Source organism: Mustela erminea, chromosome 4 (genome assembly GCF_009829155.1).
Source record: "Mustela erminea isolate mMusErm1 chromosome 4, mMusErm1.Pri, whole genome shotgun sequence".
Lineage (NCBI taxonomy): Eukaryota > Metazoa > Chordata > Mammalia > Carnivora > Mustelidae > Mustela > Mustela erminea.
In genome coordinates this window covers 148,385,224-148,405,383 of record NC_045617.1, presented here as the reverse complement: position 1 = coordinate 148,405,383, position 20,160 = coordinate 148,385,224, and the positions used below count along the sequence as shown (strand labels likewise).

General features: G+C 49.8%; 1 protein-coding gene across 1 annotated transcript; it reads right to left on the bottom strand.

Moving 5' to 3' along the window:
• Positions 1 to 3,830: 3,830 nt before the first annotated feature.
• LOC116587582 (endogenous retrovirus group V member 2 Env polyprotein-like) lies at positions 3,831 to 19,832 on the bottom strand. Its single transcript, XM_032338187.1, has 2 exons — positions 19,280 to 19,832; positions 3,831 to 5,706 (listed from the first exon to the last, which is right to left on the bottom strand). Exon 2 carries the CDS (start codon positions 5,463 to 5,465, stop codon positions 4,110 to 4,112), a length of 1,356 nt encoding a protein of 451 aa, XP_032194078.1. The 5' UTR covers positions 5,466 to 5,706; positions 19,280 to 19,832; the 3' UTR covers positions 3,831 to 4,109.
• Positions 19,833 to 20,160: the final 328 nt, after the last annotated feature.

The window sequence follows — 20,160 nt, the reverse complement described above, 5'->3', positions numbered from 1 at the left end:
CTTTTTTTTTCTCCAAAGAAAGGAGACACCATGCTAAGAATCGTCTATTATCCTCAAGAAAAGACCTTTTCCAGCCTGTTCCCTGGCCTCCACGCCCAGCCCGTAGCCACCACCCTCCTGCCTGCAACCCCTTTCCCCCTCAACTTCTTTCCTAATTATCAGCTACAGATGAGTGTGCCTTCTGGGAGAAATGAGTGCGCTAATCTTAGGGCCACCTTCCAAGAGGCCTATATGTCTCCTAAGGAGAAAGCTGAGGCAATTTACGCGGTCTTCTCTCTGCCCTTATTGCTAAAATGCTGTCAGTATTTTTCTTTTTCTTTTTTTTTTTTTTTCTATTTTTTTAAAGATTTTATTTATTTATTTGACAGACAGAGATCACAAGTAGGCAGAGAGGCAGGCAGAGAGAGAGAGGGAAGCAGGCTCCCCGCTGAGCAGAGAGCCCGATGCGGGACTCGATCCCAGGACCCTGAGATCATGACCTGAGCCGAAGGCAGCGGCTTAACCCACTGAGCCACCCAGGCACCCTGTCAGTATTTTTCATTTTCATGTATCCTGAGGCTTCAAATCCAGTAAGCAGAAGCCCAGAATCCCAGAGTAATGAAGAGTCACTGATGTATGTACAATTGTGGTTCTTCCATTCTGCCATAACAGAGCTTTTATGAGATGCAAAGAGCCTTGTTTAAAGAAAAATGTGGGGGGCACCTGGGTGGCTCAGTGGGTTAAGCCTCTGCCTTGGGCTCGGGTCATGATCTGACAGTCCTGGGATCGAGCCCCGAATGGGGCTCTCTGCTCGACAGGGAGCCTGCTTCCTCCTCCTCTCTCTGCCTATCTCTCTGCTTACTTGTGATCTCTCTGTCAAATAAACAAATAAAATCTAAAAAAAAAAAAAAGCCACTAAAAAAAAAAAAAAAGAAAGAAAAATGTGGGATAATCCCAGAATTCTCCAGGCTCTTTTAGGAGTTTCTTTGGAAAATAAACAGAACTAAAGTAATTAAGATTTAAGACGTGGGAAGGAGGATGGTAAGTGCTTATGATTCACACAATGGCGTGACTGTTCCTTTCTGTGAATACCTGACTACTGAAAATGGATCAATAAATCATGAACAAGAATGCACTTTATTTCAGTTTAAATTCTTAGAAATCTGCAGGAAGTTCCTTTTGGCTCTGGATGTTAAGAAATGTTGCTGTACATGGGGAACTTACCCAAAAGTCTGGAGCCAACTTCGGGATGGATGGGAACGCAGGCTGGGAGGCTGATGGGGTTCTGACTTGTCTGTGGTCATGCTGGACCCCACCAGCTAAAGCCCACCTGTGGCGGAACCCAATTGAATTTGATGGTACTTGCTGTGAAAACAGCATGAACAGTGGCGGGGGGGGGGGGGGCGGCTGGGAGGTGGGGGGTTTCAGAGAGAGGGTGTGGGAGGAACTTACAGGATTTCAGTTTGGTTGGGGGTTTGGAAAGAGTGCTCTGGATGGATGCTGTTGGAAACCAGGAGACTGGGATCCAATATTCCAATTTGTATTAGGAAGTAGAACAGAGCCGGTTAAAATTGTAATTGGTAAAGCAGCAGCGAGCCAAGACAGGCAAGTATGGTCCTTTTTGTGGTTTGCATGTGGTCTTGTATTTTTGTCTGTGCTCCGGCCTGGTTACAGAGGGCAGGTGTTTTGTCTCCACAGTTACAGAATGGTCTAGTCTGATGTTGACAGCAGCGGTCATACCTGCTTTTTGCTTTCTCAGAGACCACAATCTCCTTCAGATCTAAATGTATTTGGGATTTTATAACCTCAAGAATCCCTTCCAATTTTTTTTTTTAAGATTTTATTTATTTATTTGACAGCGAGAGATCACAAGCAAGCAGAGAAGCAGGCAGAGAGAGAGGAAGGGAAGCAGGCTCCCTGCTGAGCAGAAAGCCCGATGCAGGGCTCGATCCCAGGACCCTCATGATGCAAGGTAGCAGAATAGGCTACCCCAAACATGCCACTTTGTCACAGAAATTCTTCTGAGCTGAAGATAATTTAGAAGCAGACATCGCAGCTAGAGGCAAAGACTTCAGTATTTTAGTTCTGAACGTTGCCGTGAAAATGCATTTTCTTTGGAAATATCCATTAAGGGCATTTAAACTCTGCTAGAAAAAAAAAAAAAACCTGTTTTAACCTACTTTTTGTATTTAATAGTTACTTGTATAAATTAAAGGTTTTCAAGTTAGGAAAAAAAATAACAGGGTGCCTGGGTGGCTCAGTTGGTTAAGCATCTACCTTTGGCTCAGGTCATGAACCCAGAATCCTGGGACTGAGCCCCACACTGGGCTCCCTGCTCAGCGGGGAGTCTGCTTCTCCCTCTGCCCCTCTTCTCTGCTCATGCTTTCTCAAAAATAAATGAAAAAAAATTTTTAAAGATTTTATTTACGTATTTGACAGAGATCACAAGTAGGCAGAGAGGCAGGTGGGGAGTGGGTCAGGGAAGCAGGCTCCCCGCTGAGCAGAGAGCCCGATGTGGGCTTGATCCCAGAACCCGGACATCATGACCTGAGCCGAAGGCAGAGGCTTAACCCACTGAACTACCCAGGTGCCCCAAATTTAAAAAATCTTAAAAATAGAAAGGAAAAAAAACAGCCAACACTGCTTTTTACCTTCCCCTTTTTCTGCCTAAAGGATGGATATAAATTCTCCTTTTACTGGAGACTGACATATACCTGTCCAAAGAGGAAACAGAATAATCTGCAAACTTTCCTCTGACTCCCTGCCTTCTTTTTACCTTCCATTGCGGCCTAAATTTGTATTCCTTTGTCCTGTCATTTCTCCGTAAATTGATTGTCTTTTATTGAAGGTGGTAAATAAGTTGGAGTTCTAAGCTGCCATTCAGTTATTTTCACATAGGTTCCTCTCTTGTGATGCGTTAACTGTTTTTTCTCTTGTTAATCTTTTTGCTACTGTCCTAGCTGAAAACCTAAGATGAGGAGGGGTAGTCGCCCCCAACAATGATCTAGGGAGAAAGAGCAGGGTGCCCCATGATGTACCCCTCTGGAATATTGATTATCTAAAGTTACTTAGAAAACATTGAGTTCAAGGACACGCACACCTTCCTCCATCCCACTGACAGCAGGAAGCAAATCTCCCATATGAAAAATACCCTCCCTGAAAAAGAAGTAAAAAGGCATCCACATGACCACAGAATAGGGACCGGCGAAAGGCAAGAAAGACAACTGGGTGAAATTGTTCTCAACCCCAAGGCTCTTTGGCTCTCAGCAAAAACAGACATTGATGCAAGGCCAAGAAAAGATTTAGGGAGTGTTTATTGAGGCTCATGCTCCAGTACCAGGGAGGCAGCACTGGGAACAAAGGCCCGGGAAGTTTGCAAAGGGGATGAGGCAGGAGAGCAGGGACATCCCAGCTGGAAGGGGTGGAGATACAGAAAACTGCTTGCAGGTGCAGCGGATAACTCCCGTCCACAGGCAGCACGTGTCTCATTAGCATGTCAGGTCTTCATCCTGGGGCCAAGTGTGTTAGGACTGTCCGAGTATTATGATTGTCTTTAGAATTGTCTGGAGGAAAGAGCAGGTGGAGGGTCAGCGCTGGGGTCCACTTCGGCACAGGCTGGTTTAGTCTGTATTCTTCTCGAGAGTTCTCTCAGGCAAATATCTCCTTTCTGCATCCCTGAAATACACTCCTCAAAAATGAGTGGTTGGTTCAGCCTTTTCTTTCTTCTTAGGTGATATGCAGAGCAATGGGCTTTGTGGTTAGGGTGGGATAGGGTCCCAGACACAGCCCCTATTCTATTTCAGTCCCCCCAGGAGAGATTTTACCCTGCTTACTCCTAAGGAGTAGGGGCCAAGGTCTCATCTTCTGAAACTGCTTCTTGCTGAGTGGGGTATTGTCCCTGTCCTAACCTGGAGGGGTACAAATCTCTCACCAAATGCTCTAACACCTTATAGGGACATTGCTCCTCTTGGGACCGGTTATGTGGGACCCTTGTGCTACCACAGTTCACAGGAAACTGCTGTCATCTAGAAGACACAAACTTAAACAAACGATTAAAGGGGCAGGGCCTGAATAATAACAAAAGAATGATGACCACAAGAGAGCCCAGGAAAGGGAGGAATCACACAATGTTAGGTAGAGAGTCTCTGCCTGCGTCCCATAGTTTGGGCAGTGTGATTATCGAACCCATGCAACCATCTGGTTCGTCTGTAAGTCTCCTGAACGTTTAGTTCCACTTCCCCAGAGCTGTTGATGTAGGCACAGCAAGTGTTGTTGACTACTGCACAGACACCCCCTTGTTTGGCCAGAAGATAATCTAGAGCTAACCGCGTGTCAAGTACATTAGCCATGGAATCCAGGGACTCCTGGTGGCTCTCTAAGCTGTCACCAGTGTTTGTGGCCAGGTTTTCTATGAGCTGGGTAAGGTCTTTTAAGGTTGTTTCATGATAAGCAAACCCCCTCCAGGGGGCAGCCAGTCCTATGGCTTCTCCAGCTGCTGCCAAGATAAGCCCAAGAGCTCTCCTGTGTCTGGTTTGAGAGGTGATGTTATATATAGTGGCGCCTAACCCTTTAGGGCCCAATCGTCCCAAAGTGCATTCTCCCCGGAAGTGAACATTATCTACACACGAATAGGCCACTGCCTGAAGAGGCCTGGAGAAGAAAGAATTAGGGCTCCCTTCGTAGGGTAGCTTATTTTGGGGAGGACCACAGAGAAACAGATACCCTGGTGGGGTACAAGCTTGGCGGGGTGAAGAGGAGTTAAACCAGCTTCGTAAAAGGCGACCCCAGTTAGGTGTACTCTTGCATCTGGGGGACAGAGGCCCTCCATCCAGTGGCCCCCCATCGAGCTCTGAATCCTCTTCTATCCCCTCCTGGCTATCGAAGGCAGCTGGGGTCTGATAGGTGAGCCTCCAGGAAGGGGTTGCTATTCCTTTCCAGTAGGTACAGGAGAAGTTAGGTTTGTCATCTTGGGAGAGAAGAGAGGAGTCCACACACCAGTGGGTCTGGTTAGGAGTACATGAAGAACTTGACAAGGAAAATGACATAGGATAAACAGAGGGCAAGCTTCCCACATCGGTAAGGCAAGTGCGTGTCTGGCAGGGGCAACAGGGCTGTCCTTGCTCTCGACAGAGAAGAGGCTGCTTAACCTGGAGACCGGTTTGGTTCCAAGAGTCTGTAAGCCCAACACACTTCATATCGTTGCGATCATCGAGTTCTACTACTAGGAAGGCTGCCCTCCTAATAGAACCAGAAGTCAAGGTGAGAGTAATATCCTCATTGACAGGTACAAACTGGATCTTCGAAACCCCGTCTTGTGGGGGAGGATGACAGATCAAACAATCAGAGAGGTTATTTCCTGAGGCCACAATGCTAGAAATGTTGACAATTGCATTTTCTCTCCAGGTTTCCCCGCCTTTGTTATTTTCTTCCCAACTCATCCCAGGGAGAAGGGCCAAGAGAAGAGTCCACTTCATCAGTCTCATCATTGGTTTTGATCTTCTAGACCCCGCAGGGGCAGAACGTCTCTTTCCCAGGGAGGAGAGATGACCCGAAACGGTACTCACAGAGAAGGGAAAAGTAAAACAAAGGCAACAAAAAGCAACGTCAGCAAACCAAACCACCAAGGTTTAAAGACTTATCTGACTCTGAGGGTCGCTTCTTGAACAAGTATTTGAGGTCTTCCACAGGCTCACATGAGTCAGATGGTTCTGGGCCTTCCGGGCATTTCTGAGGATGTCCAGGAGAAAAAGGTTTTAGCCTAGAAAGATGTACCCGGCTAGGGATTCCTTGCAGCTTAACTGCTCTTGGGGTGGGCTAAAATCAGTCAATAGGGGACTTTCGGCTTGGGGAGCAACTGACCCTCCAGGGAGCCCTCCTTCCCAGGTTTTCAGAAGGACCTGATCCCCTGGATTAATTTGCACAGGTTGGGGTGGCAGGGAGGAGAAGGGGTCACTTCTAAATGACCTCTAGGGGGTGCTGGTAGCATGTGATTAGCATAATCCACAACGGCTTTTTGCACCTGGCCCAAATAAAATGATGCAAGCTCTGGCTTTTGTTCCCAACCAGTAAAATATCGGGGTGAGGAGGGGTCTCCCATGTCCTTTCAAATGGGCTGAGTATTAGGTTAGTCTTAGGGACTGTGGCAATACTGGGTAGTGCGGTAGGAGGCAACTGGACCCAAGACTCATGAGTTTCTTGACATTTTTCCTCAAGTCTTTTCTAGGGTATAATTCATCTTTTATTTTATTTTATTTTAAAGATTTTATTTATGTATTTGACAGACAAAGATCACAAGCAGGCAGAGAGGCAGGCAGAGAGAGAGAGGGAGAAGCAGACTCCTCACTGAGGGGATCGATCCCAGGACCCTGAGATCATGACCTGAGATAAAGGCAGAGGCTTACCCCACTGAGCCACCCAGGCGCCCCATGATTCATCTTTTCAACCTGCCTGAGGAATAGGGGGCCCAGGGAGCATGTAATTTATAATTTATTCCCAGGGCCGCTGAAAGGCTCTGCGTATTTCAGCTGTAAAAGAAGGAGTCTCTCACTTTGCAGACTTAGAGAGCCCGAACTGGGGAACTTTCTTTTAGGAGGAAAGTCTGCCTTCCCAGACCGGGTGGGGAAGGCTTCTACCCATTCAGTACAAGTATCAACAAACACAAGGCGGTATTTGTGGCCAGCTCTGTCGTGCAGCAGACTAAAGACTACTTCGCCATTTTCCCCAGGATACATCCCCTGGTGTTGCTGGTGTAAGGAAGTGGAGCTGATTGGATGGGTCTGTGGTTTGCTTTGAGTACCCAAGTCACAGGCGAGGGTAACTTGTTTTATAGTCTAAGTCCCTATCCTGGAAAGACCTTTCACACCAAGTCCTATAGGAGGTCTCTTCCATAATGGGTGACATCATAGAAATGTTGAATGAGCTTTTACTGCTGGGCTTTGGGAATGAGAATTTTGTCCTCTCTCATAAACCACCCAGGACTTTCTTCTGTATATTCCTACCTCTTCGCCGCCTCCTGTTCCATCAGGGGGTTCTGAGGGTGACTGGGGAACTCATGGTGGTAATCTGAGCTGGCTCCTGAGCTTGGGTGGCCTGTTTAACCAGCTGATTGGGGGTGCCTGGGCAGCTCAGTCCCTTAGACGTCTGCCTTTGGCTCAGGTCACGATCCCAGAGTCCTGGGATCAAGACCCGCATTGTGCTCTCTGATCAGCGGGGAGTCTGTTTCTCCCTCTCCCTCTGCTGCTCCCCCTGCTTGTTCTCTCTATCAAATAAATAAATAAATAAAATCTTTCAGGTGCCTGGGTGGCTCAGTGGGTTAAGCCGCTGCCTTCACCTCAGGTCATGATCTCAGGGTCCTGGGATCGAGCCTCGCATCGGGCTCTCAGGAAAGGTAATGCTACGGCCCGTCGGTCCCGTATGCCAGAGGTTATTCGGGTTTGGATCTTCAAGTCCGAGTAAAGTGAAACAGGAAACAAGAAGACAAGTATGCAACCAGAAATGGTTTCATTAGTATTACGACATCTCAAGAGGAGGCCAAATGCACCCCCTCTCTGGAAAATGCTGGAGGGGGTGGGGAATAAGAGAGTGGGGCCATAAATTTATGGCGGCATTTATCTGGGGTCTGAGAGAGACCAGGAGGTAGGAAACAAGTGAGATTGGGTGCTGGGGTTAATGGAACTCTTTTTAACTATTCTGGTCTGAAAGTTTTGGAATCTGTTCCATTGGGCATCAACCATCCAGGGAGAACAGGAATGCCGACAAAACCTCAATCAGTTAAGGGGAGGCAGATCCAGCAAGCAGTGTTTGTAGGAGAAGACGTAGAATGAAGCCAGAAGTGACAGGTGGTATTTAGGAATTGGCGAGTATAGTTAGCAATAGAGGGACCAGGGAAAGCACAGGAGGGAATAGGAGTCCGTCCCCCATTACGTCGGAGTGAAGGTATGGCCACTGGGTCCTTTCCAGTGACATCCAGCCGGAGTCCCCAGGACCTGTGTTGATCCCAATAAGCACTTTTGCACCGCAGTAGAGTGAGAGACAGAGTTGCTGCTGGATTTCCAGTTTTAAGAGGGGAAACAGTGAAATGTGAGTCCGTTTCCGTCCAGGAGGCAAAAGTTTCGCATCCCCATCGGGAACAAAAGCCATCTGCTTTACCCCCACATCCCGTTGTCTCCTGGACAAATCTGTATATTGTCCCCAGGGCGACATAGGCTTGCCCAGGGCCAAGGCAGGAGCTGACACTGTGGTACTTGGAAGGTAGGACACTGGGTTGGGGAGGTGGTCTGGCTGGCAGTAACAATTTCTTTCCTCCCTTGCCCCCCAGATACCCCACCCATTCCCTAGTCAGTGTCCAGACATGGATACTGGCCTGAGTCTCTAGGGGTGCCAGGAGGAGAGTAAGTATTACTCCACGCTGGATTCCCCAGTTTTGAGTCCCGTACTTTGGGGGCCCTTTTTGAGAGTAACTTTTAGGGGGTTTGATGGTGATGGATGTGAAGTCCAAGAGATCTGTTCGGGATTGGTCCTTTTTACTCATGAGTGGTGGATCCGTGGTATGAGGCCGGAAACTTTGAGGGCGGTAGAGGTTATAAGTATTACTGTGTGGGGGCCAGTCCACATTGGACGGATGGGTATGTTTCCAATCTTTTACCCAGACTTCATCCCCAGGGCGAAATGAATGGATGGGAGTTCCTAGAATACAGGGGCTCTCTCCAACAGGTGGGCATGTAGTTTTGTAAAGGACATGTCCTACGGATTTTAGTTGGCTTTGGAGATGTGTATCCCCTAAGACCTTGAGATTGCCGGGGGTGGGGATTAATAAGGTGGGCCGGTCTGCCATAGAGTATTTCAAAAGGTGAGTATCCATATTTCTGTGGAATGCAGCGGGAACGTAGGAGTGCTAAGGGGAGTAACTCTGTCCAACCCAGGGAGGTTTCAGCACGTAATTTGGAGGGTTTCCTTTAGGGTATGGTTCATGTGCTCTATTTTTCCTGACCTCTGAGGTTGATAGGCCGTATGGAGTTTCCAGGAGAAACTTAAGGGCTGAAGTTAGTCCTTGTAGAACTTCGAGATGAAAGCAGGGCCGCTGTCACTGTGAATGGTCAGCGGAATCCCATATCGGGGGACAGTCTCCTGGAGCGGTATCTTGGTGACTTCTCTGGCCCTTTCAGTTTGAGTGGGAAAGGTTTCAACCCATCCTGAAAAGGTGCAGACTAGGACAGAGACATTCGATGTCTCGGTGAGGGACCATCTCGGTGAAATCTACCTCTAAATCTTCAAAGGGTGCCGTCCCTATGCACTGTAGCCCGGGGGGGCAGAGTGGGACCAATTTTTGGATTATGTTTAGCACAAGTGACCCAACGGTCCATGACCGACGTACACAGTGTTGTGAGTCTGGCGATGTAGAAGTGTTTTGCCGAAGTTCTTCCAGTCCTGTTTTTCCCAGGTGTGAGGTTGAATGTTGTTCCCCAAGTGCATGAGGGTCAAGGGCCACCAGAAGGAACAATCGCTCATCTGGGAGGATCCACCATCCTTGCAGGTGCTGGACTGCTCCTTCGGTCTTGACCCACCTATCTTCAGCAGCCACGTATGTGGGATTTTGCAGGGAGGGAGTGACGGGAGCTATGGTGGCAGGTTGTCTGTTTTGTGCAGCTTCCCTGGCCGCTTGGTCAGCTCGGCAGTTCCCGGTGGCAGGCTCATCATCCCCTTTCTGGTGTCCCCAACAACGAAGGACAGCAAGGCTTTGGGGGGCCCGTACCATCTCTAATGTCAGGAGCCCCCTTTCTTTGTATATTGTCCTGTGCCCATGTAAGATGGCAAAGGCATATCTTGAGTCTGTGTATATGTTGAGCTTTTTGTCCTTCGATAATGTAAGCGCCCATATTAAGGCCCAGAGGTAGCCCTTTGAGCCTACCATCCTGCAGGGAGGGCGTTAGCTTCCAGGACTTCCATGGCTGTGGTTACAGCATAGCCCGCTTTCCTTGAACCATTACTCAGGAAGCTGCTGCCATCAGTGTATAGGGTGAGGTCAGCGTTTGTTAAAGGGGAGTCCTTGAGGTCCGGACGGGTGGCGTATACTTCAGTAATGATTTCCAGGCAGTTATGTTCTGGTTCTCCTTCTGCCGTCAAAAGGTATGTAGCTGGGCTCAGAGCCTGTACAGTCTGCAAGGTAATGTGGGGATTTTCCAGGAGTAGTCCTTGATACTGAGTGAACCTGCCATTTGGTATCTGTTTTTGACCTTGGCCGTACATTAGAGTTACTCCTGAGTGGGGAACATTTACCGTTAGCTGCTGTTCAAGGGTGAGCTTGTCGGATCCTTTGATAAGGAGTATGGTACCTGCCAGGGCTTGCAGGCAAGGGGGCCATCCAGAAGCGACGGGATCTAATTTCTTGGACAGGTATGCAACTGGCTTTCTCCAGGGGTCTATGGACTGAGTTAGGAGCCCTAAGGCTGTTTTATCCTTTTCATGGACATATAGCCAGAAAGATTTTCCAATGTCAGACAGGCCCAGGGCTAGAGCTTTTCCAAGTAGGTCCTTAAGCTCCTTAAAGGCTTTTTCTTATGTGCCTTTCCATGGTAAAGGTTGTGTCTCCAAGTCCCGCTAGCAGATCATACAGGGGCCTGGATATGACTGAGAACCCCGGTATCCAGATCCGGCAGAATCCTGCAGCTCCAAGGAACTCATAGAGGTCCCGCTTAGCAGTGGGCCATGGGAACCTAGTTATTATAGCCTTTCATTCTATGCTGAGGGCTCGCTTCCCTTGAGTTATTATGAATCCCAAATATTTAGCTTCTTGTCTACATAGTTGAGCCTTTTCCCAAGAGACTCGATATCCTCTCTTCAACAAGTGTTATAAGAGGTCGAGCATTTCCCGATGGCAGGTCTCTTCAGTGGGGCTGGGGATGAGAAAGTTGTCCACATACTAGAGAGCTGTGTAACCAGTGTCATCTCGGGGAAAGTCCGCCAGATCTGAGGCCAGGGCTTCACTGAATATTGTTGGTGAGTTATTGAAGCCTTGTGGGAGCCGGGTCCAGGTTAGCTGCATCTGGCGCCCTGTGCTGGTATCAATCCATTCAAAGGTGAATAGGGGCTGGCTTATTGGGGCCAAGTGAATGCAGAAGAAGGCGTCCTTTAAATCGCGGCAGGTGAACCAGGCAGCGTCCAGTGGGATATGGCTTAAAAGGGTGTAGGGGTTGGGCCTACTGGATGTACGGTTTGCGTAACTTGATTTACAGCACGCAAGTCCTGGAGGGGTTGGTAGTCACCATTAGGTTTCTTGACTGGGAGCAGCGGGGTGTTTCGGGGGATTAGCACTCAATTAGGGTGCCTGCTTTTTTCAGTAGCTGCAGATGAGCCTGTACGCCCAACTGAGCTTCCTGCAAGATCACATATTGTCTTTGCTGTTGGGGTTGAGTTCCAATTTTTAGTTCTATAATAATGGGCCCGCCGACAGCAAGCCCGGGTGGGTTATCTTCTACCCATACATTGGGAACTGCGGTCTGGAAGGCTTCAGGGCTGGTTTCAGGATGGTCTTGTTCAAATAGTCTCCATTCCTCATCTCGGGGTATGTTTAGGGACATGATAATGCACAGCTTGGTGGGGCTTAGATTCATGGTGGCCTGTCCTGACGGCTCGAAAGAAATCTGAGCCCATAATTTTGAAATTAAGTCTCTTCCCAATAGTGTTATTAGGTAGTCTGGGACATATAGGAATTCATGGGAGACTATATGTCCTCCTTGTTTAGAGGTCCACGATTGGCAGAAGGGTTGACTTGTGGCCCGATCCCGTGGCCCCCATGATGGTTAGGGTTCGTCCTGTTAGGGCTGTCACTGGGGTGGTCATTACAGAGTGTTATGCTCCGGTGTCACCCATGAAAGTGATCTTCTGGCCCCCAATGTTCATATTAACTGTGGGCTCCGGAGGGCCTAGTATCATTGAGCCTGGTCTCCGTGAATCTAAATCTATATTGGCCAGCCTGATGAAGTCGGGACCTTGGTTTGCCTGTATCTTGGGTTGGGTGGAGGGCTTTTGACCTGGGCTTTCGATTTGGGCACTCATTTTTCCAGGGCCCCATTTCCTTGCAATATGCACATTGGTCCCTTTTGAGAGTTCTGCGCTGCTGAGGTCGTGTTTCCGATCAGCCTGTTGTTTCATGTTGTTGTTTCATGTGGTTGGCCCTCGCTGAAGGGCCGTGGCTAGCAGAGTGACTTGTTATTTCATTTATTTTCAGCCTCTCGTTTGGCTTCAGTGTCTCGGTTGCGGTAGACCTTGTTTACTATTTCTAGTAGTTGACTGATGTTCATCCCAACGAAACCCTCAAGTTTTTGGAGTTTGTGGCAGATGTCAGGGGCTGACTGAGCCACAAACGCTGCATTTACCATTTGTTGATTCTTTGGAGCTTCTGGATCACATGGAGTGTATATGTGGAAAGCCTTGCAGAGCTGCTCATCATAATTACCGGGCACCTCTTCTTTGTCCTGAGTCACATCAGCTGTTTTTGACATATTAGTAGGTCTTTCGGCTCCTTGGCAGAGGCCCTGCAGGATAGCATCTTGGTAGCACTTGATGGCATTCCGGCCTTCCTCTGTGTTGAAGTCCCAACCGGGCCGGTTTTCCGGGGCAGAGTCTTGGGTCCATCCCTCTGGGTTTAAGGAGCCGACTGGTGCCAGCTCTTTGAGCCATTTACGTGCCTCCTGGAGAATTCTTCTTTCCTCGGTGTTGAACAAGCTGCTGGCAGTCTTCCCAGGTTAGTCGGTGGGTCTGGAAGATGGATTCTGTAAGGTTGATCATTGCTTGTGGTTTTTCCAAAAAGGCAGGAGTGTTATGCTTCCAGTTCAGGTCTGTGGAGATGAAGGGCTGGTAGTAGATAATGGGTCTGCCCCATTGGGGTTGGGGGGTGCCATCTACTCCAATTCTTTCAAGACCTCGAGTTTCTGGGAGGGGCATCTGGTAAGTGGGAATTTATTGCATTCGGAGGCGAGGTTTGATGTTCCATGGCTCGCGTTCTGGGGAGGGATCCTCATCAGGAACAGTCAGCCAAGAGTCTGGGGAGGGGTCCCCGTTAGGAACTGGCGAAGAGGCTGGTGCTGGCTACAGGGTTACTGGTATCTGGGAAGTTAGAGGCGGTGGGGAAATTGTTGCTGTTGGTGGAGCCAGAGGCATTGGTCGGGCAACTAACGGCTTACGAGTGAGAAAAGGTGGAGAGGGTATGCCTGATGATGAAACGGAAGGTGGTGGTATGTTGGGTCCCACTTCAGGTGCAGTTGGGAGGGCTGAGCAGTTGAGAAGGTCAGAGGCCCAGAGGGTGGTGGGAGCCCTTGATGTATACAGCCTCATTTCAGATGCTTTTAGTCGATTGTGTCACGAGAATCCTGTACTGTCCCTTGCCATTGGCACAGAACCATACCCATGGGGGAAGGGTCCTGGCTATCTCTAACCAGGAATCGATGTATGGGAACTGGTCCAGATGTCCTGGGTTTCCCGGGACTACAAGATAAACGCGCTGGATGGTGGGGAGGTCTAAGGTTCCTTCTGAGGGCCAGCCAGCATCAAAAACTGGGCCACTCCAGTTCACACAGGGTTCTCAGTTTTCCCAGGGTCATATGTACCCTGTAGTTAGCACTAAAGCCTTTCCTGAAGTTTTTAAGCATGCAATCTTAGACAATGGGTTTGCTGGGTTTCCCATCCATCATGAACAGTGTTGCAAACAAAGGGTGGGGTACTTTCAGGTGCTGTCCTGCTCCTGTCCCTCGTGGGAACTTAGGAGCATCTTAGCTAAGGTCTATCCATATAAACCCCGGGACAGGCTACTCCACAGAGTAGATGACCATTACACCGTATGACGCTCTGCGAGGCTCAGGGTGCAGCCCACTCAGACTCCGTGGCAGAAGCTGTGGAGCTGTACAGACACATTCATACACACAAGTGTTTCTTCAGATTCAAACAGGCTGGACACCCCCCTTGGGTATCCTGGACTGATGGGAGGTGATCAGTCTCCTCTTCCACCCACAGGGGTGGGTCTGGCTTGGACAGTGGCCCTGGGGCTTCCCTGGTTCAACGGGTGGTTCTAGTCAGTTGTCCCCAGTCTCCTGTTGTTGGTCCGGCAGGGGGGAGGCGAGCCACGGCTGTTGGGGAGAACCCAGCCTTAGGTCTGCTGAAATCAGCAGGGCGTACCTAAACCCTAGGGCAGGTGCTCCGTTGCCCTCCGCAGCCTGTCTCCTGTCCCACACCGGTGGCACAATAGGCCAGCACGGTTGGGTTTCCCGGTCAGGGAACCAAATGTTGCGGAAAATCTGAGGCGACCGAGGAAATTCAAGCGGCACTCGGAGAAATGGGAGAACATAGCTTTATGAATGCAGGTGGGCTCAGCGGGATCCTTCCCAAAGTCTGAGCATCTGGCCTTTGTTGGGGCAAGTCATTTATAGGTAAACTAGAGATTTTTTGCGGTTTCTCACTGCTGATTGGCTCAGGAGTCTAGTGGTAGTTCTTAGAGCTATGCGGAAGTGACTGGGTGGAGAAATGCCATGTCACTTCCGGCGGCCTTTCATCTCAGTGAGGTGGCCATTGTGGGCTTTTCGCCTCAACCCTATCTGGACGGTCGAGGGATTTGTCTTGAAAGTCAGGTCTGCTGGAATATTCCCTCTGTTCCTTCGTCTCCACCGACGGGCGCTGGAGACCCTCATCTTCTGCAGATGGGAGCAGTGCAGCAGGGTTGAGTCTGGCATACTTTAAAAATAACATCTGGAGGGGCGCCTGGGTGGCTCAGAGGGTTAAGCCGCTGCCTTCGGCTCAGGTCATGATCTCAGGGTCCTGGGATCGAGTCCCACATCGGGTTCTCTGCTCAGCGGGGAGCCTGTTTCCCTCTCTCTCTGCCTGCCTCTCTGCCTACTTGCGATCTCTCTCTGTCAAATAAATAAATAAAATCTTTAAAAAAAAAAAATAACATCTGGCTATCAAGCAAGAGGGGCTGATACTTAGTTAGCCTTCCTCCGGTCAGCCAATAATGCCCTTTAATTTCTAATACTGTCTGAACCTGATGGGGAGTTAGATGATGACTCAGAGTCAGCTTTGAGGCCTCACTCACTAAGGGAGCTGGGCTATGCCCATGTGACTTGGGCTAGTTATTTTGAAAAATAGGCTACCAGTCTCTGATCAGGGCCCAGCTTTTGAGTTAGGACCCCCAAAACAATCCCCTGCCTCTCATGGACATACAGGTAAAAGGCTTATCCAAACTGAGGAGTCCCAGTGCAGGGGCATCATCCAACTCAGTTTTCAAGGCTTTAAAAAGTCTCACTAACAGGGTGCCTGGGTGGCTCAGTGGGTTAAGCCTCTGCCTTCAGCTCAGGTCATGATCCCAGGGTCCTGGGATAGAGCCCTGCATCGGGCTCTCTGCTCAGCGGGGAGCCTGCTTCCCCCACCACCCCCTGCCTGCCTCTCTGCCTACTTGTGATCTCTGTTAAATAAATAAATAAAATCTTTTTAAATAAAAAGGCCCACTAACATCAGTCTTTTGTAGGGGTCCCCTTTCTCCCCCTTCAAGGCTTATAAGGGGCTCCACCATTAGGCCATAATTAAGGAATCAGAGCTCGGCTGTATCCAGAAGTCAGATTCACTTTCTGGTTTAGGGAACAGGCAAGGCACTGATGGTCCTCTTGGGATCCACGGCCTGGTATCAGAGTGAAGCCCAAATGCTGGCCCTGTTTTTGTTTTGATGGGGTAACTCTATATCCTCCCTTAGTAGAAAATTTAAGGTTTTTCCAGTATTCTGATCAGAGGCCTGCTTGGTCAAACTGGCTATGAACCAATCACCATCATACCGTAAGAGGATCCCATGTCTCACTCTTAATTCCCGTCCTAACTCTCTTGTCAGTACCTTTCCAAATAGGTGATCTCTAAAGTCCAGATGTACTAAGCAGGGGTTTTTCATTCAAAGGCTAGTGAATTTTGACTCTCCTCATAAAGGAATATTCAAATAATAATAATAATAATAAAGGCATCCTTTAGATCTAGGACAGTGAGAACTCAAGCATAGCTGGGAACCTGGGTAAGCAGAGTATATAGGTTGGGTACTACTGAGTGTGTGGGAACCATTCCTTGATTTATAGCCCTCAAATCCTGTACAAGGCAAAACTGTCCACTGGGCTGCCTCAGTGTGAGGACTGAGGTATTACATGGGGCTTGATAAGGCTTGATAGTCCATATTTGAGAAATTTTGAAATTAACAGCTGGATTCCTCTTAAAGATTTATTTTATGGGATACTGTTTTTTCCAAGGACAGCGTGCACTGGGTTTTAACTTTATCTGACTGGAGGAGACATTTTTACCTTACCCTGGACATAAGTATCCATGCAAATGGATCTCCTTGGTTTTGTGTTCAGAGCAATATTTGAGGGCTCAAACCTGGGACCATTCAGCAGTGCCCGTGGATGGATTCCTGGTTTCTATTCTATCTCCATTTTAATATCACTGTTTTCAAGATAAATTGTGGTTCCAGAATTGTTTAGCAGATCTCTCGCCAACAGCAGGGACCTCAGAACGGAATGAGTGAAAACACTGGATCAGGCCCCGCAGGCGATAAGGAGACTAAGCTGTCTTACCTTTGGCTATCCATTCGTCCGTCCGTCCGTCCATCTGTCCATCCCAGTTCCCACATGGTCACAGTTATAAAGGGGCCAACAGGGTGAGGCAGGACAAAGGCAGCAGCTCTCATATCCACCAGGAATTTAGTTTTCCACCTGCCACATCAGAGGTGACCCCCGGCTCCACCAGTGTGATGGTGAGGGGCCCAGTGGGTATGGGAGCTGGGCACATCCTCCGGCCTCTTCTCTGTGGTGGGGTGGCCCCACTTCTGAGAGAATGGCCAGGATGGGGCCCGCTCCCTTCCCCTGGCCTTCCCACCTGCCACAGGCACATTTTCTCCATCCAGGCTGCCTCTGCTCTGGTCAGATGGTTCAGGCTGTGGTCTTCTGGGCTTCCTGGAGTCACCCCAAGGTGGCGGCTGTATCAGGGAAGCCAAAATCTGTGCCTCGTTCACTAACCTCTTGTCTGTATTGGTCTCCTCTGTCCTGTCTCAGTTATTCAAGACCTTGAAGGCCTCCTCCACCAAGGCTGACAGCAGGGTCTGAGAGCAGTCCTCTAACTTTCCTAGCTTCCCCCTAATATCAGAGGCAGTCGGGACGATAAAAGGCTCGGCTGCCTCTGGGTCTCCCTTGGGGTGTGTGTGTGTGCGTGCGCGCGCAAGGCCTCTAGCCCTGGTTTAGAAAAACAGCTGGATTCTCATCCTCTTCCTGAGTTCTGTCCCACACTTGGTCGTAACTAACTGCTTTTCCCATGCGCTTCCTCAACCCTTCAGAAAGGCAGGTAATAAAGGGCCTCACCAGCACCCTGTCGGTTCTGCCCTCAGGATCCCACTGTGGGTCCCAGTCAGGGACAGCGTTTCCTCCTACCCAAAGTGCTCTGTCTCCTGGGTTGGCAGACCCCTGACTGTCAGCAGAATGCCCAGCTTTTCTAAGGATCTCGTCCCGCTCATCTCGGGTGCAACAGTGAGACGTGTCTGTAATGCCAAGTGTCAGCTGAGTGATGTGAGATTTATCTTAATAAATGCATCCCTAAATGGGAGACAGTTTTTTGGAAGAATGACCAAACTTTTCCTTACATAGCCCCAAGTCTGTGAGGGAGAAAGAGACAGGAACCCCCCTCCCTCGGGTACAGCACTTCCCCAAGGGGAACCAGATCCTGCTGGGGCCTAAGTCTGTGGTCCCGTTGTGGGTGCCAGTGAGGCTCACTCCAGAGGAGGGGGTGGAAGCTCCATTCGAATAAGGAGGTGGGGAGCTGGTGGAGAGGGAGGGAAGGTTGTTTGAGTCAAAGTTGCAGGAGTAGAGGGGGTTGGGAGGGGACTCCAGTAAAGGAGCACTAGGTCCCAGTTGACTGGAATGGGGAATCATTTAAAATGTCTGGTTTCAACCCAGCAGTGAGTGGGTGGGTGCCTGTGGTAGCAACAAAGGCTACCACAGACTCTACAAGACTCTACCAAAGACTCTATAAGAGTCCCTGAATCTGGGGTCTTGGTATTTCTCTCCACTTCTGAGATCTTTTGCAAAACAACCCCAATTGCAAGACAGTGTTAAAATTTAATGATCCATTTTGGGGCCATTATTCCTGGCCCCCCAAGTTATATTGGGACCAGTGCTAAAAATAGTAATAGTAATTTCCTTTTCTTCAAACCATCCAATTTAAATCGATCCCTTCCTAGAAGGGAGTCCTTTATCATATCTAAGGTGTTGCCCAGCTTGGGAAGTTGAACAAAATCTGGTGACTTACAAAAAAAGGTGAAAGCTGACTAGCAGATGTAATCCATGGGACTTCAGGTCTATAGGAATAATGGACCTCTTCTTGTTCCATGTGGGCCTTTGGCAGAGGCAGGCCAGTATGAAGAAGAAAGCCTGATTTCTTAAAAAAGGTGGCTCTCCAGTACAGAAAATGATTACTCCTTGAAGTCCCTGAATCCGGATCAAGATCTGTATTTCTTCAACCACACACCAAAACCAAGTCTGGCTCACCAAGAATTTCCCTTCCCTCTTAAAAGAATAACAAGTTACCAGATGTTTCACCGGACAAACAAAAAGGATGGTCAGGGACAAGACAAGACTGATGGTAGGAAGCTCACACGCCACTTTCACAAAGACAACAGTGAGATTTCTCAGGGCAATACCCCTGATCGGAGAGAAAACAGACTAAAGAACACAGATCTGAACCCCCAAATACAGAGAGTCTGGATATAATTCCAGGTTTTAAAGAAACGCTAAGGAAAAAGACCAGCCAGAAGGAAAGCTGGGGAGGGGCTAAGAGCGACAGAGACGGGGACGGTCAGAGTGGGCTCAACCCAGAGTGGGTCAGTGATCAACGCCAGGGAGGTGAAAGTCAGGGGACCCGGGACACTCAGGCTGGGCTCTGCCCACCAGAGGGGTCCCCCAGTGACCCGCAGGAGACCAACACCGGGGCGGGGAGTCAGAGGGGGGAGGGACACTCAAGTGGGGCTCAACCTGGAACCAACACCAGGGAGGGGAGAGTCAGGGGACACTCAGATCAGGCTCCACCCACCAGAGGGTCCTCCAGTGACCCGCGGGGTACCAACATCAGGCAGGGGAGAGTCGGGGGAAGGGGCACTCGACCCGGGAACGCGAGGCCAAAAACCTTCCTCCGCCGTAAAATTCAAACCCAAGTGACCGAGGGGCAAAAACAGGAGAAGCAGTGTGCGAGGCCTGACTGAGGGGGCAGAGTCGCCGAGGCAGGAGGCACAACTTACCGCCGCCGAGACGCCAAACTAGAGCTCCGAGACGCTCACCAGTCCCAAGGGTCGGAGGGACTCCATCCGCTGCCTGCCGGCTCTGGGTCCTCCGGGACTCACCGGGGCTCTCTCGGGGTCCCTGCGTGGTCGCCAGAATACGTTCCCGACCGCAGGACTCTGGCTTTCAGCGCAAACAGAAACTGACATGAAGCTGAGAAAATTGCGGCAGCGTTTACTGGGGGCTGAGACTGGGAGCAGAAGTGCCGGCCGGCTCCGCGAACAGCCGGCGCTCTGCAAGGAAGCCGAGGCGGGAAAAAAATGCAGCCGGCGGCCAGGGGCGCCGAGCCGGGAAGCTGCGCCAGCGCAGTGGGCGGCACAGGCCCCGCCCCGCGCGTCTCATTAGCATGTCAGGTCTCCACCCACCCCCACCCTCCCACCCCCGCGCGCGCGCGAGTGTTCGGATTCCACGGAGGGAGGAGCTGGTGAAGGGTCAGCGCCGGGGTCCACCGCGGCACAGGCTGGTTTGGGCCGGTTTCTCCTGCAGAGCTCTTTCTGGCAAACATCCTGCTTCCGCGTTCCTATGAGATATACTGCTCAAAAAAAAAAAGGATTGCTCAACCTTTTCTACTTAGGTGACACGCTGGGAGCCTTGGTCTTTGTGGTTAGTGCGGGGAGGGATGAGGTCGGAATGCAGCCCCTATTCGATCTCGGGACCACTTTTAATGGCAAAGTGAGGAAGGGTCTCCTGGGGGTAAGTGATGGACTTCCTCGAGGACTAGGAAAGAATCAGAAGGTTCTGGGGGCCACCTGCCCGGGGCGCCTGCACGACTCACCTCCTAACTCCATTCATCCCCTCTCATTTCTCATCTTAAGTTAGTTTGGAGAAATTTAACTGCTGA